The following is a 12,730-nucleotide window of genomic DNA, read 5'->3' as shown; positions in this document are numbered from 1 at the left end:
TGGGCCTTGCCAGTTTTTAAATATTGTAAATTTCGGTGATCAGTGATCACGGTGATGGTATGCCGGGCGCCGAGGAGATAATGCCGCCAAGCCTTAAAGGCGGACTTAATGGTTCCTTATCGGTAATCGCATAATTTATCTCCGGCGGTGAGAACTTTCTGGACCAAAATGCTACGGGGTGCAGTTGGTTGGTTTCAGGGTCTCTCTGAGACAGGACAGCTCCCATGGCTAAGCTGGATGCGTCGGTTTCGACTATATATGGGAGATCAGGACGCGGGTGCTTCAAAATAGGTGCGGACGTGAACTTAGCTTTCAACTCCTGAAAGGCCTGTTCGGCTTCCTCGGTCCATTCAAAACGTTTATTTTTTCGCAAGAGTGCAGTGATGGGTTGCACCACACGTGAAAACTCCGGGATAAACCTGCGATAAAAGTTGGTAAAACCAAGCATGCTTTGGACACCTTTCACTGAACTAGGTGATGGCCATTTGAGGATGGCATCCACTTTCCGTGAATCCATTCGGACCCCTTTAGGTGTCAGGATGAATCCGAGAAACTCAACCTCGGTGGTATGGAAAACACATTTTTCCAGCTTGGCAAACAGTTTGTGCTGGGCAGTTTCTCTAGGACGGCCCTGACATGTTTTCTGTGATCAGATTCCGAAGAGGAGTACACAAGAATGTCATCGATATACACGATAACACAGACATCGATGAGTTCCCGAAGGACATCATTCATGAAGAATTGGAAGGCAGCAGGCGCGTTGCACAACCCGAAAGGCATCACCTGGTATTCGAATAGTCCATATTTTGTACGGAAGGCCGTTTTCCATTCGTCGCCTTCTTTTACTCGTACCAGATGATAAGCCCCCCGGAGATCTAACTTGGTGTATACGCAAGCATCCTTCACCTGGTCAAGGAGTTCAGGGATCAGAGGCAGAGGGTAACGATTTTTAACAGTTATCTGGTTCAATGCACGGTAATCGATACAAGTCCTAAGGTCGCCCTCTTTTTTAGGCACGAAGAACAAAGCTGAAGATGCCGGGGACTTTGACGGGCGAATGAAACCATTGGCGAGGTATTGATCTAAATATTGTCTCAAATGCAGATTCTCAGGTTCAGTAAGGGCATAAATCCTGCTACAAGGGGGTTGTGCACCGGGCACCAGATCGATTTGGCAATCGTACGATCTGTGGGGAGGTAACGTGTTGGCCTGTTCCTTTTGGAAGACGTCCTGAAAGTCTTGGTACTCTGGAGGTAGTTGCACTCGGACAGAGGTTACTGACGCTAGATTAATCTTTGGATTTTCTGGGTAGCAGGTTTGTGCACAATCCGGGAAGGTTATTCTCTTCGCTCGCCAATCAATTCGAGGATTATGTGTCTCTAACAAAGGGACTCCTAGAATAAGCTGAAACTGTGGAGCCTTGATCACATCAAACACAACTTCCTCCCGATGGCCATCCGGACCTACAAGTGTCACCTCAGCTGTGGAATGTGTTACCGGTCCAGAGGCAATTTCGGTTCCATCTACAGTGGTGATGACATCTTTGCTGGTTTTAGGACGCAGAGGGAGGTTTATCCTAGAGACCAATTCTCGATCCACATAGTTTCCTATAGCCCCGCTATCGATGTATGACTTTATAGCATGCAACCGTTTTGGCTGTTCTGGATCTCTGAGGACCATTGGCACAATGAAATGCGAGGTCTGAGAGTTAGTTTTCAAGCTCGGAAAGCGGACCCCTACGCTTGCCGGGCTTGGTCGTTTCCCGATACAGAGTTTCCACAATTAGTCTATTGAAGGTTGCAATGTAGGATAGAAGGTCTTGATTGCCCTGTCGCAAAGATAGAAGTTCGTCATCCAGAGCCTGTCCCTGGGAATGTCGAGCAAATAACATTTACATGCTTGTTTGAAATCCTTCAAAATCACGAAGAATCGGGTCATCTTGAGTTACCAGTGGGACTGACCAATCGGCAGCACAGCCGCTGAGATATGACAACACAACACCTTGGTCTGATCATTAGGGAAGGCCCCGGGTCTGCATAGGAAGTGCAAACGACACTGATTCATGAATACGGCGAATCGTTTGGAGTCCCCAGCAAAGCGTTCGGGTGGGGCCAGCGGCATATTTGCAGGTAGATTAATCAGCACAGGGTTACTGGAAACCACAGGAGTGGGGTTCCCCCCGGAACCGGGTAAAGGAGTTTGTCCAGCTTGACCAACAGTCCTTTCCCTTGTTACAATCACTTCTCTTCTGAGGGCATTAGTCTCTTGACGAGCAGCGTGTACCTCGGCCCATAATTCTCCCAGTAGTTGGGCCAGTTGGTCAGTCTCAGAAGTTTCCATAGCGCCTGGGTGGGAATTTGTAGGGAGGCTTCGCGTTCTGTAACGCTCACCTGGTTCCCACGGGGGCGCTGATCTAGTCTGGATTACTGCGGCCTCTTCTAGCGTGATGCGCAGGACCCGGAACACCGATTGGACAGGACCTCCAAATCGTGCTTCCTTGGCCCATAGGAATATCCTTCTGCAGATGAGAAAGGGGATTAACAGTCTGCAGAATGGTGTGCTAGCTCCCCTCTTCGCCCCTCCGTTCCTCTCTATTCCTCCAAACCCGGTTTAAGCTCACCTTATGGTTTGGAAGGTTGAACTCTCCATCCTGCTTCTGGTGCAGGGGCGCGCGTTCGTCCAGTTACTTCACTGGTTTTCAGAATGGCGCTGGCAAAATCCACTTGACTTTCCTGAGCGATGCGCCGTAAGTATGAAAGTTCAAAGTTCAAGTGAGGCCCCCTTTATGCTGTCTTTCTCACCTGTGATCTGTCCTTTATTTCAGGTGCAGAATGAAGGCGATGCGTCGAGGGGTTAACCTGCCGAGGTGAGTAGTAATGAGGGCGATTCCTCTAGATGTCCTTATCATTCCTCTGAAATGTCTCTAGTCCTTTCCCCATAGGGGCCGGGGTACGGTACCTGCCAACGGGGCGGCGCCGACCCGAAATGTGGAAGAAAAGCCGGTAAGTATTATGGCTGTTAATCAGGCTTTCCTTCTGTGTCCCCTTCTGCTCACCTTTTGTTTCTTCCTCTCTCCCCTAGGTGCAGAGATGTGGCGTCCGATGCTGACAGCCGCGATGGAGCCGGGAGATGTCTCGAGGACAGGACAGGTGAGTGAAGCGTGGCGCTGCAGTGAGCAACACGATGCTTTTAAATTGAAGTCTTCCTTCAGGGATGCTGGCGAGAAGATTCCGGATGCAGGTAAGAAGCTTGAAATAATCCTTGGTTTTCACCTTTCTCTTCTCTTCCTTCCTTGCAGGTCTTCCAGGTTCAAGACGGGCGTGGCTGTAGTCCAGGAGCAGACACGGTGAGCGTTAAGCTGCAGGAAGCAGAACAACGCGAAGCATGAGCTGCTGTCTGGGCGTGGCTTAAATAGCCTCCAAAGAAGTCCCAGGTATGTATCCTTCCCCAACTAGGTATGTATCCTTCCCTGGCCACGCCCGAGTGAAAAAATAGTCCCTATGAAAAAATAGTCCCTTTCAGGTCTCAGGGAGGCCTGAAGCGTGCAGCATGGTCTGCATCAGGTAAGTGCACAAAACACCTCGCTTTATGAGCCTGGCGCCTATGGCGCCAGGACTGATGTCCAAAGAGAGCCTGGCGCCAAAGGCGCCAGGACTGAGTCCAAAGAGTCCCTATAAGGGGCCGCTGGGCTTTTACCCGATGGCATGATGCCTGCTTCCGGGGGTGCTGGGCCTGGCCTGATGCTCCGGGGGTAGGCATCATGACAGCTCCAGATAATTTCCTCAAATAGGAGCTCTAGGGGATGCTTTCGGGGTGGACTGGGAATTTCCACTCCTGTATGCGTTTCAACCAGTACCCGTCATTCCTCATGTCATCAGGAGGTTCAGGAAATCCATGATCCTGATTGCTGCGGATTGGGCCAGAAGAACGTGGAACCCGGACCTTCTGAAAATATCCATCTGCCCTCCAATTCATCTTCCCCGAAGAGAGGACTTGCTCTCGCAAGTGGGGGGAAGGGGGTGGGTAGGTGGGCTCCTTCATCCAGAAATCAGTACTCCAGACCTTCATGCCTGGCTTCTGAGAGGGTGAGGTACAAAGATTGGGACATTCCAGAAGTCATAATGAAGGTGTTGCTTTCAGCCAGAAGGCCAGCAACGAAGTCCCTGTACTGTTGCCTTTGGCACACGTTTTGCAGTTGGTCCAGGGAGAAGAAATCTGATCCTTTTGCGTGTAAAGTTTCTACTGTTATTTCTTTTCTACTCTATTTAGCCCATTCAGGGCTGCAAGTAACCACAACCAAGGAATACTTAGCGGCACTTTTCATCTTTAAGAGATGAAGGATCTTACTTCAAGGTCCTGATTGTGATACAATTCTTGAAAGGTTTGAGAAACTTGTTGCCGACGGTTCCTTTCATTGTACCGACCTGGGACTTGATCCTTGTGTTAAGGCAGCCAATGGGAGCTCCTTTTCGAGCCCTTACATGTATCCTCCTTAAGGATGCTAACATTCAAAACTGTTTTCTTGTTGGCTATTACATCAGCCCGCAGAGTGAGTGAAGTGCAGGCCCTGTCCTCAAAACCACCTTTTACAACCTTTTTTTAAGGACAAAGTAGTGTTGAGGGTGCGTTCATCTTTTCTACCTAACTGGGTGTCTTGAGTTCCACCTGGGACAGAGGATAGTCTTACCGACTTTTTATCCACTGCCTCATCCTTCTAAAGAGGAGAGGCTACACCATCTAGACCCAAGAAGGGCCTTAAGTTACTATATTTCAAGGCTGGCAAATATCAAGACAGAATGACTGAATTGTTGTTGGTTACTCAGGACATAAACTAGGTTTGGTTGTCACAAAGCAAACTATTTCATGTTGGATAGTTCTGTACATTACTGAATGCTACTCCCTAGCAGGCAAGGACTCGCCCGATGGTTTGAGGGCACATTCCACTCGAGGAGTGGCTGCTTCTGCGGTTCTTGAAAGAGAGGTGCCCGTGCAGGACATTGTGCAAAGCAGCTACTTGGTTGTCTCTTCACACCTTCAGCAGATTTTATTGCCTAAACTGTCAACAAAGGAGGCCAGATTTGGCAAAGCTTTTCTGCATACCATCAATAAATAGGATTTCTTAGCACCCACCTTCTCATACAGACTCCTGTGGGAGTGCATCAAAGTTGAGGAATAAGTGGGAGGACACAATTCATTCGAAGAACATTTTACTTACCTGTGGTATCGGTCATTTGACTGGATGTTCCTACCACATATTCATCATTGCCCCTCCCATCGTTCCCTTCTTACTTGCCAGGAATTATCGTGTAACACCACCTCTCTCGCAAAGCCAGATTCATCTCCATCTTTAGTAGAGCATGCAAACTAGAATTGAGGCAACAGTCGCCACACGTGCCCCTTTATACCAGCATCAATGTCACGGCCGAATATATGATATGATATGGCATTTATAACGCGCCTGTACACAAGTGTTTCAAGACAGGATGGAGGAAGTCTAGAGCCATGACTCTGCACCGCACGGCGCCTGACTCTATGGAAGAAAAAAATTCCGAAGCAAGCAGACTTGAATATCAAAGATGAGGAATACGTGGCAGGAACATCCAGTCGAAAAAAGAACATTACCATGGTTAAGTAACGTGTTATTCTGTTTAAAGGGACAGATCCTCTTTCTGGCTGGCAATAGTATAGTTTACTTTTCTCTTCACCCAAGTCACTGGATTGCGTGCTGTTTTGTGCACTTGACATTCCCATGTATGCCACCATGGGATGTGACTTATGGGGTTCCTCACAGGAACAGGAGTCCTTGTCTTCAAAGGGGAAGTCTTTCCCAGTGTGGTCCCACTTGCCTTGTCTCTTAGGGAGGGTGTTGTGGACTGGGCTCACCTCCCTAGCCTCCCAGGTAGGGGGCTCCCCCTTAGGGAAAAGGAACGAACCCCCTCGATTCTTCACAGGAAGTAAAGCAGAAGGTTTTACTTACCTCCACAAAGTCAGGACAGGCTTCAAAAATAAGCAAAAACAAGTCACACAGGAAAGCAAAACAACGAAAATCTTTCCTAACACTACACAACCCCTTTCTGCTCATTCCAAGCTCACCTTGATAGGGTTTAGCTAGAGCCAAGTGTCAATTTCACTGTTCATCAGCTAGGGTGGCCTCTCTGAACCCTCCCACAGGGCTGGTTCTTAAATTCACACAACTAAACCTAATTTTCTTCCTAAAGTTCTGTCCTCATTCCACATCATCCAGGAGGTTTCATTGCTGATCTTCTTACCTAATCCTTAGTCAGCAGTGGATAGAGTACTACACTCTTTAGATGCGTGTGCGGCTACTAAGCTCTCTCTGGACAGTAATAAGACTTATAGGAGGGATGACCTCTTTGCAACGTTTGGTGAAACTCCTCAATGTAGCAATGCTTCCAAAGCATTTGTTTCATGGTGTATTGTTCTTGTATCTATAAATCCTATTCTAGGAATGACAAGGTTCCTCCAAGAGGCATTCACACATGTGGTCAGAGAAATCCTCTGAGTGGCATGCCAGTTATATCAAAATCCTGCTACATGGAGATCGCTGTTGGTATTCTGCAAGCATTACTGCTAGGATATATGCACTAGATTGATACTTGCTTCAGGCAGCCTATTCTCCAGAACCTTTTCTGTTAGTGTGGATCCTTCCTCCCTCGGATACCAGTGCTTTGTATTCTCCCATAAGTGTGGAGGAAAGGGGATTGGATGCAGGAGTAAGTAAAATGGTCACTGAAGTAATCCTAGTCCAGAGTTCCCTTTCCTGCATATGCTTGCTCTCTGCCCCTCTAATAAGAATTAGTTAGCAAGCCTGTCTAAAGCGGTTGAAAAGAGTGGTTGCTAGGTGTTACTCATGGGCGGAGTCATCATATGTTGGGACTCATGCATGGGCTCCGCCCCAAAATTGTAAAAGTTTAAGAACATTTTGCTGTGCAAATTCACTGGTCTGTCCCGTCACAGTGGGACGGACACCCATGAGTATGGAGGAAATTAGGACACTGAAGTAGAAGTACTGTAGTCACTAAGGTGAGTAACCTTTTTTTACTTCTTTAAGTCGTTTTCTAAGGATTGTGTTTTTTAAACATTCTAATGTTACTTCATGCCAATGCACTTTGAATTGTAGAAAATAGCCACACGGTTATTAAGTGCTGGTTCTAGTTATTGCATTCACACTCTGTGTTGCAGATTTCAGAGTACATCGAAGAAGTCTTTATTCCTGATGACTGCTTCATCCTGGTCAAGCTTTCCATGGAGCGGATTAGGCTTCTGAGACTGGAAGTGAGTAATGCAATTTTCCTCTTGTATTGAGAAGAATAAGTCTAATTGAGTTTTGGATTGTCTGACTACCAATTCTTTCCATATGTTTCAACTGGAAAAAAGAGTTTGCTGTACGTACCTTTATTATCTGTCAACTCTGTTAACCTGCTGTGGCGTCATGATTCATTTATCTCGCCAGGTCAATGCAGAAACAGTCAGATATTCCATTTGCTTGTCTAAGTTGCGGGTGAAACCTGGTGATATTGCAGTTCATGGAGAGGCTGTCCTGTGCGTGACACCGCGTGAGAACAGCAAGAGCTCGATGTACTATGTATTGCAGTCCCTGAAAGAGGAGTTACCCAAGGTAAGCGAATACAGCATTCAATTCAGGCAGAATCTTAAGGTAATTAGTGCAATTATGTGGATACTGCGGAAACACCCATGGCCTGTAAGAGCAATAGAAAGTGAGATGACTTCAGTAACTTACCTGGCCCTTGCAATTGATGTAATATGAGTGGACTGCCTTATCCCTCTGTAATCTTAGAACACACCAAGGTAAGGATGCTTCACTTCCATAGCTTGCCTTTGAGGATGTGATCACTTGAGCAGATTGCAGTACCAACTGTAGTCTCAAGGAATGCTACAAGTGTGTACCGCAGTGCCACATTTGTGGCCTGTTGGCACATTGCAAACGGGGGGCAGCATTACCTGCGGACAGTGCTTAATTTGTAAATAAATGCGCAACCGTCTTCAAGCATGCCTGTGCCACGTCTATATTGCAGTTCTCCACCCATTTCTGTCCCCTCCCGCTGCTTCCCCCCAACAATGCCCACATATTTGGGATTGCAGCTGCTACTCCTACCAGCTCATTACGGGTGATTTGTTCACCACCAATGAAAGATCACCGAAGTACCACTACAAGTCCAAATAAGACAACCTAGTAATTGTCTTGAAATAAGGCACCAAATATTTAACTGCTTCTTTAAACACATCATCCATGTTATCATATTCCTCTGATTATATAGGTCGCCAGTGGAACATTTTGGCCGTCTATTCACAGAACATAGAATAAAACGATTGACAAATGCCGACAAAATAAATGTGAAACTGCTTGACTTGCCTGTTCAGCACCTCAGCCAGATAGTCTTCTGGTGGTCAGCAATCTGCACATGGTCTCCTTCTTGACACTGCAGCAGCCTTGTCCTTCTGGTGGTGCTGTTGGCTGGTGACTGTCCTGTTGTCTTCTGTACGATTTACCCATCTGAGCCCACTAATGGCACTGGCAAATCTGGTGCCAGTTATGTTCCAGTGTGTATTTAAGACTCAGTGAGATGCTGGTCTGGCACAAGCCTGTGTAGTGGTGCACCCCATGGCAGAAACAATAGGGTAAGTGGCCAGCTAATCAAGACTCTGACTGTGCCCGGTGGCTCCCCTCACCTGCAGAAAAAGCCAGCACCATACAGACACTGGCTCATATAAATGTGCATGCCTGCTGAACTAGTCATCTGCACCTGGTACCTGTAGACTGACAGGAGCAATGTGCTGGCATAACAAGCACAAGTGTACAGTGCTGTCACCGTGTGGCTCATTGTTATTCATCAAACTGTAGAACTAGCACATCACCTGTTGCTTGACTGAGAATGCATAGCATTAAAAAGAAATTGTTACCAAAACGCATCATAAATGAACTGAGCCGTAGACCACAAGTGCAGTTGTTCAGAAATACACCCCAGGGTTCAGTACTGGCAAACACTGCCACAATATCAAAACTGTCTGTAGAGAACTTTATTATATGGGGAAAGCAGTACTGTACTTTGACTATAATAGCATTGTTTAATTCAGGGTTCTGTAGTACATCTCTGGCTTGTAGGAGCGATGTAATGTTAAGGCTGCTCTTTCATGTGTGGCATCTACAAAATTAGGAGTGCAGTATCACACCTCACCTATAGAAACACAATGAAGATTTTTAAGAATAACTTTAAGAAAAGTCTTGATTCAATTAAAGACACAGAGGCGAGCATTATGCTTCTCTTTCTTTAATTCAACATTAACAGAAGCTCAGCAGCAGGATTTTAACATGGCAAAGTTCATAAATAAAGCAACTTGCATATGTGCTGAAATTCTCAAGAAATAATGTCCAGAAAATGTGAAAAAATTGTCCAAAGTAGGTTGGAGCTCGTAAGTAACAAAATTTCCCAAAGGTCCTTGAAACAATTAACTGTGGCCACCCAACATGTGACTTATAACAGCAAATCCACTGTAGACGTGGCCACTGAACTGACTGCAGCTCTTCCTTCACTCCCTCTTTCGACGCTCGAACTGTGAGAACAAACTGGAAAAACCCATGCTGCAAAACCATTTGTCATCTGTCACCGCTGCGCTGAATTCTCTCATTTCAAGAAGGCTTATTCGACGTTCCTGCCGGAAAAGAAAACATCAAAGGGTCACTGGATAAGAAAATAACCATGTATCAGACATGCAGGAGGGAAAGGAATTCATGCAAGGGTGAAACAACAACTTAGATGTTTTACAGACAAACGATCACATTAGGCAATAGCAGGCTAAATAGCCATATGCCCCCCCACTAATGCATGCAAATGAATTTCTTTACTCGGGTGGGATAATGCTCGCAGCCATGTCTTTAATAGAATGAAGACTTTTCTTAGTTATTTTGGAAAATCTTCATACTACGTCAAGACCGGAGACTGTCATTATGCTTGTTTAAAGCTTACTCGCCACTACGGATGCAGGTTGCACCACCGGTTTCAGGTAGAACTGTTTGAAAACATACTCTCCTGCCCAGTCGGGCATCCTCATGATGTCCTCTAGTCTGACCCCCACCTGAAAGGCTTTAGAGGCCATGGCGCCCCTGACTGAGTGGGCGCCACCTGAATCGAACCCGACCTGTGGGAGTGTTCAGCGTACCCAGCGAGCTAGGGTAAGGTGGAAACAGCCTTGTTTGGTTTGCGGATGGAGATCAGTAGCTGACCTCTGTCTGCCCTAAGGATGGAATCCTCCTCCTTGTGAGCCTTCAGGCATTTCACTACACATAACTTAGGCTGCTCACTAAACGCTGGATATGAGATCACTCTTGAGTGACGCTTAGTCCTTCTGGACACGTGGAAGACCACTCCATCTGGGGAAAACACCCTGCCTGCTAAGTTGAAAACTCTGACGTCGGAGACTCTCCTGCAGGACACTTGGCACAACAGAGTGGTGAGCTTGCGTGAGAGAGCTGTGTGGGATAATTCCTTGTTATGCGGCCAGGGGAGGGAAAGGTTGAGTACGGTATTCATGTTCCAGAGCTTGTTGTAATGGGCCAGTGTTGGGACTGTTAACCGGACCCCCTTAAGCATTCTGCACGCCAAGTGATGCTCGCCAGCAGGGAAACCCTCTACGAGATTGTGTCGGTTGAAATCGCATAGCGGTAGGCATTCACCATTCTGTAAGCTAAGCCGCGCTCTACTAGACTGGCAAGGAAGTTTAGAATCTCTGCTATAGGTGATGAAACCGGATGGAGACCCCAGCGTGCCCATGCAACCCAAGAGTTTTCAGTCGCTGTAATCTGGCAAGTGGCGTGAATGCCAATCTGCCACTTCGTTTCTCAGCCCAGTAAGGTATTCCGCTGTCACGGATAACTGGTGCTGCAGACAGAAGTGCCAGAAGTCCTTGGTTAATTTTGCCAGAGGCTTCGACCTGGTGCCACCCAGATGATTGATTTTTTTTAACTCTTTTTATTGGCATTTGTAAGTCATGTATTACAGAATATTCAGCATGAATCAACATTGCAGTGCCTTTACTTATTTTGGTGGTAAAATTCTCCAGCATTGGATCTTTCATGGATTCACATGCTTAGAATATTCCCCGTCGTCAGACTGGGACCCCTCGGTACACCTATATAGCCTTTTCCTATAGGAAAACTTCTGGCACTTTCGTGTCCTATCTACGTCCTTTTAGGACCCGCCTACGCCTGCTCCGTAGGCCGTCCCAGTATAAGAGGCCCGCCCCCACGGCTCCCCTTCAGATTTCAACCGTCTCCAAAGTAGTGGGATCTCCTCGCGTTGTCTTACTATTTTGTACAAGGTTGCATTACTGGAATTTGAGTAAAGAAAAAGTCCTCCGTGTCAGGTAAAGCGCTGTTCCGTCCATGCGCGACGTGCAGCCTGAAAAAAGTTTACGAGGGGGACGGACATATGGATTGTATATATTGCCTCCACCCTCATCATTCGGCGGATAACTGCGACATATGCAAAGGGTTTTCTCAAAAAACCCTCAAAGACCGGAGTCGACGACTGGTGGCATGGCTGAATGATGGAGCGGGGGCATACCCCCCTTCAGAGGTAGGCTCCACACAATCGGCGAAAACATCACGCCGCGCTACCTCGTCGGAACCACCGGCGAAGAAATCTCGACCGACGGAAAAAGAGTCGTCTGGAAGTCACTCAACTAGAGACTCCTCGTCAAAGAAATCATCTTCATCAAAAAAGCATGAAAAGGAAAGGAAATCCTCCTCGGGCGATCATCATAGATCGTCCACAAGTCGAGAATCGAGTAAAAGCAAGCCAAGTGTGGAAAAGGCGGGACCGCCAAAACCACCTGCTAAGTCACCGTCGTCGACGGCGGTCCAGTCATCGGCCTCCACCCTGCCACTTACGCAGGTGGCATCCACCGTCCCACCGACAACGGCGTCGACGATGGCTTCGTCGACGGGGGTTCTACTGGAGGCCTGAAGTTTTTGATCCGATCCCCCCGGATGCTTTACTACAAGAACAGGCTGTGTCGCTGTCCTCGGAGGACGAGAACGAGAGAATAGCTGGCCCAGCAGACCTAGGGCTACGAGTGGCTGACAAGTCGTCGACGAGGGGATCCGTTATACCGGTATCTGCCCCTCTTCTCAATCCTCAATCTGTTTTGTCGTTGGAAATTCTGTCCACGCTTCAGTCTTTGTTACAGTCGTTGGACCAGAGACTACCTCAGGCAAACCTGCCACAGTCACCCGTCGACGAGCCGGGCCCGTCCCGTCAACCGACGCACCTACGTACGCCAATCTCAGCACTGGCACAAGAGGAAGGTGAGCTGCCAGATTCGGAGTCTGACAGTGGAGCCATGTCGGATATCTCATCCCCCTCCAGGGTTCCAACCTGGGAGTCAGAGGTGGAGTTGGAAACCCCTAGAAGCCCAGCTCACCCATCCCCTCCGGACGACATTGCGTCGTTCCATTCTATGATGGAGAAGGCATGCAAAGAATTTGGTTTGTCCCAGGAAGAACAGAAAAAGGACTGTTTTTTGTTCGACCACATGGGTAAGAGAAGGAGGTCTGTGTTCTCGATACCAATACTAGACCATGTGTGGAAGGAGGGGGTTGCAGACAATGCGTCACCCGTTTTCAGAGCCGGCAGTGAAAGGACGCCTGGAAAAAAAGTTTAAGGCTCCAGAGTCTACCCCCAAGTGTTTA

At 47.5% G+C, this 12,730-nt stretch overlaps 1 protein-coding gene across 1 annotated transcript in view; it reads left to right on the top strand.

The window, feature by feature from the left end:
• POLR3A (RNA polymerase III subunit A) overlaps window positions 1-12,730 on the top strand; it is a 1,042,059-nt gene that overhangs the window by 894,735 nt on the left and 134,594 nt on the right. The window contains exons 26-27 of the mRNA XM_069611006.1: window positions 7,204-7,296; window positions 7,475-7,639. Of these exons, the coding sequence (XP_069467107.1) occupies window positions 7,204-7,296; window positions 7,475-7,639 (258 nt within the window). The remainder of the gene's footprint in view (window positions 1-7,203; window positions 7,297-7,474; window positions 7,640-12,730) is intronic.

Source organism: Ambystoma mexicanum, chromosome 8, assembly GCF_040938575.1.
Source record: "Ambystoma mexicanum isolate Mex_15411 chromosome 8, UKY_AmexF1_1, whole genome shotgun sequence".
NCBI lineage: Eukaryota > Metazoa > Chordata > Amphibia > Caudata > Ambystomatidae > Ambystoma > Ambystoma mexicanum.
This window is presented reverse-complemented; position numbering and strand designations above follow the sequence as displayed.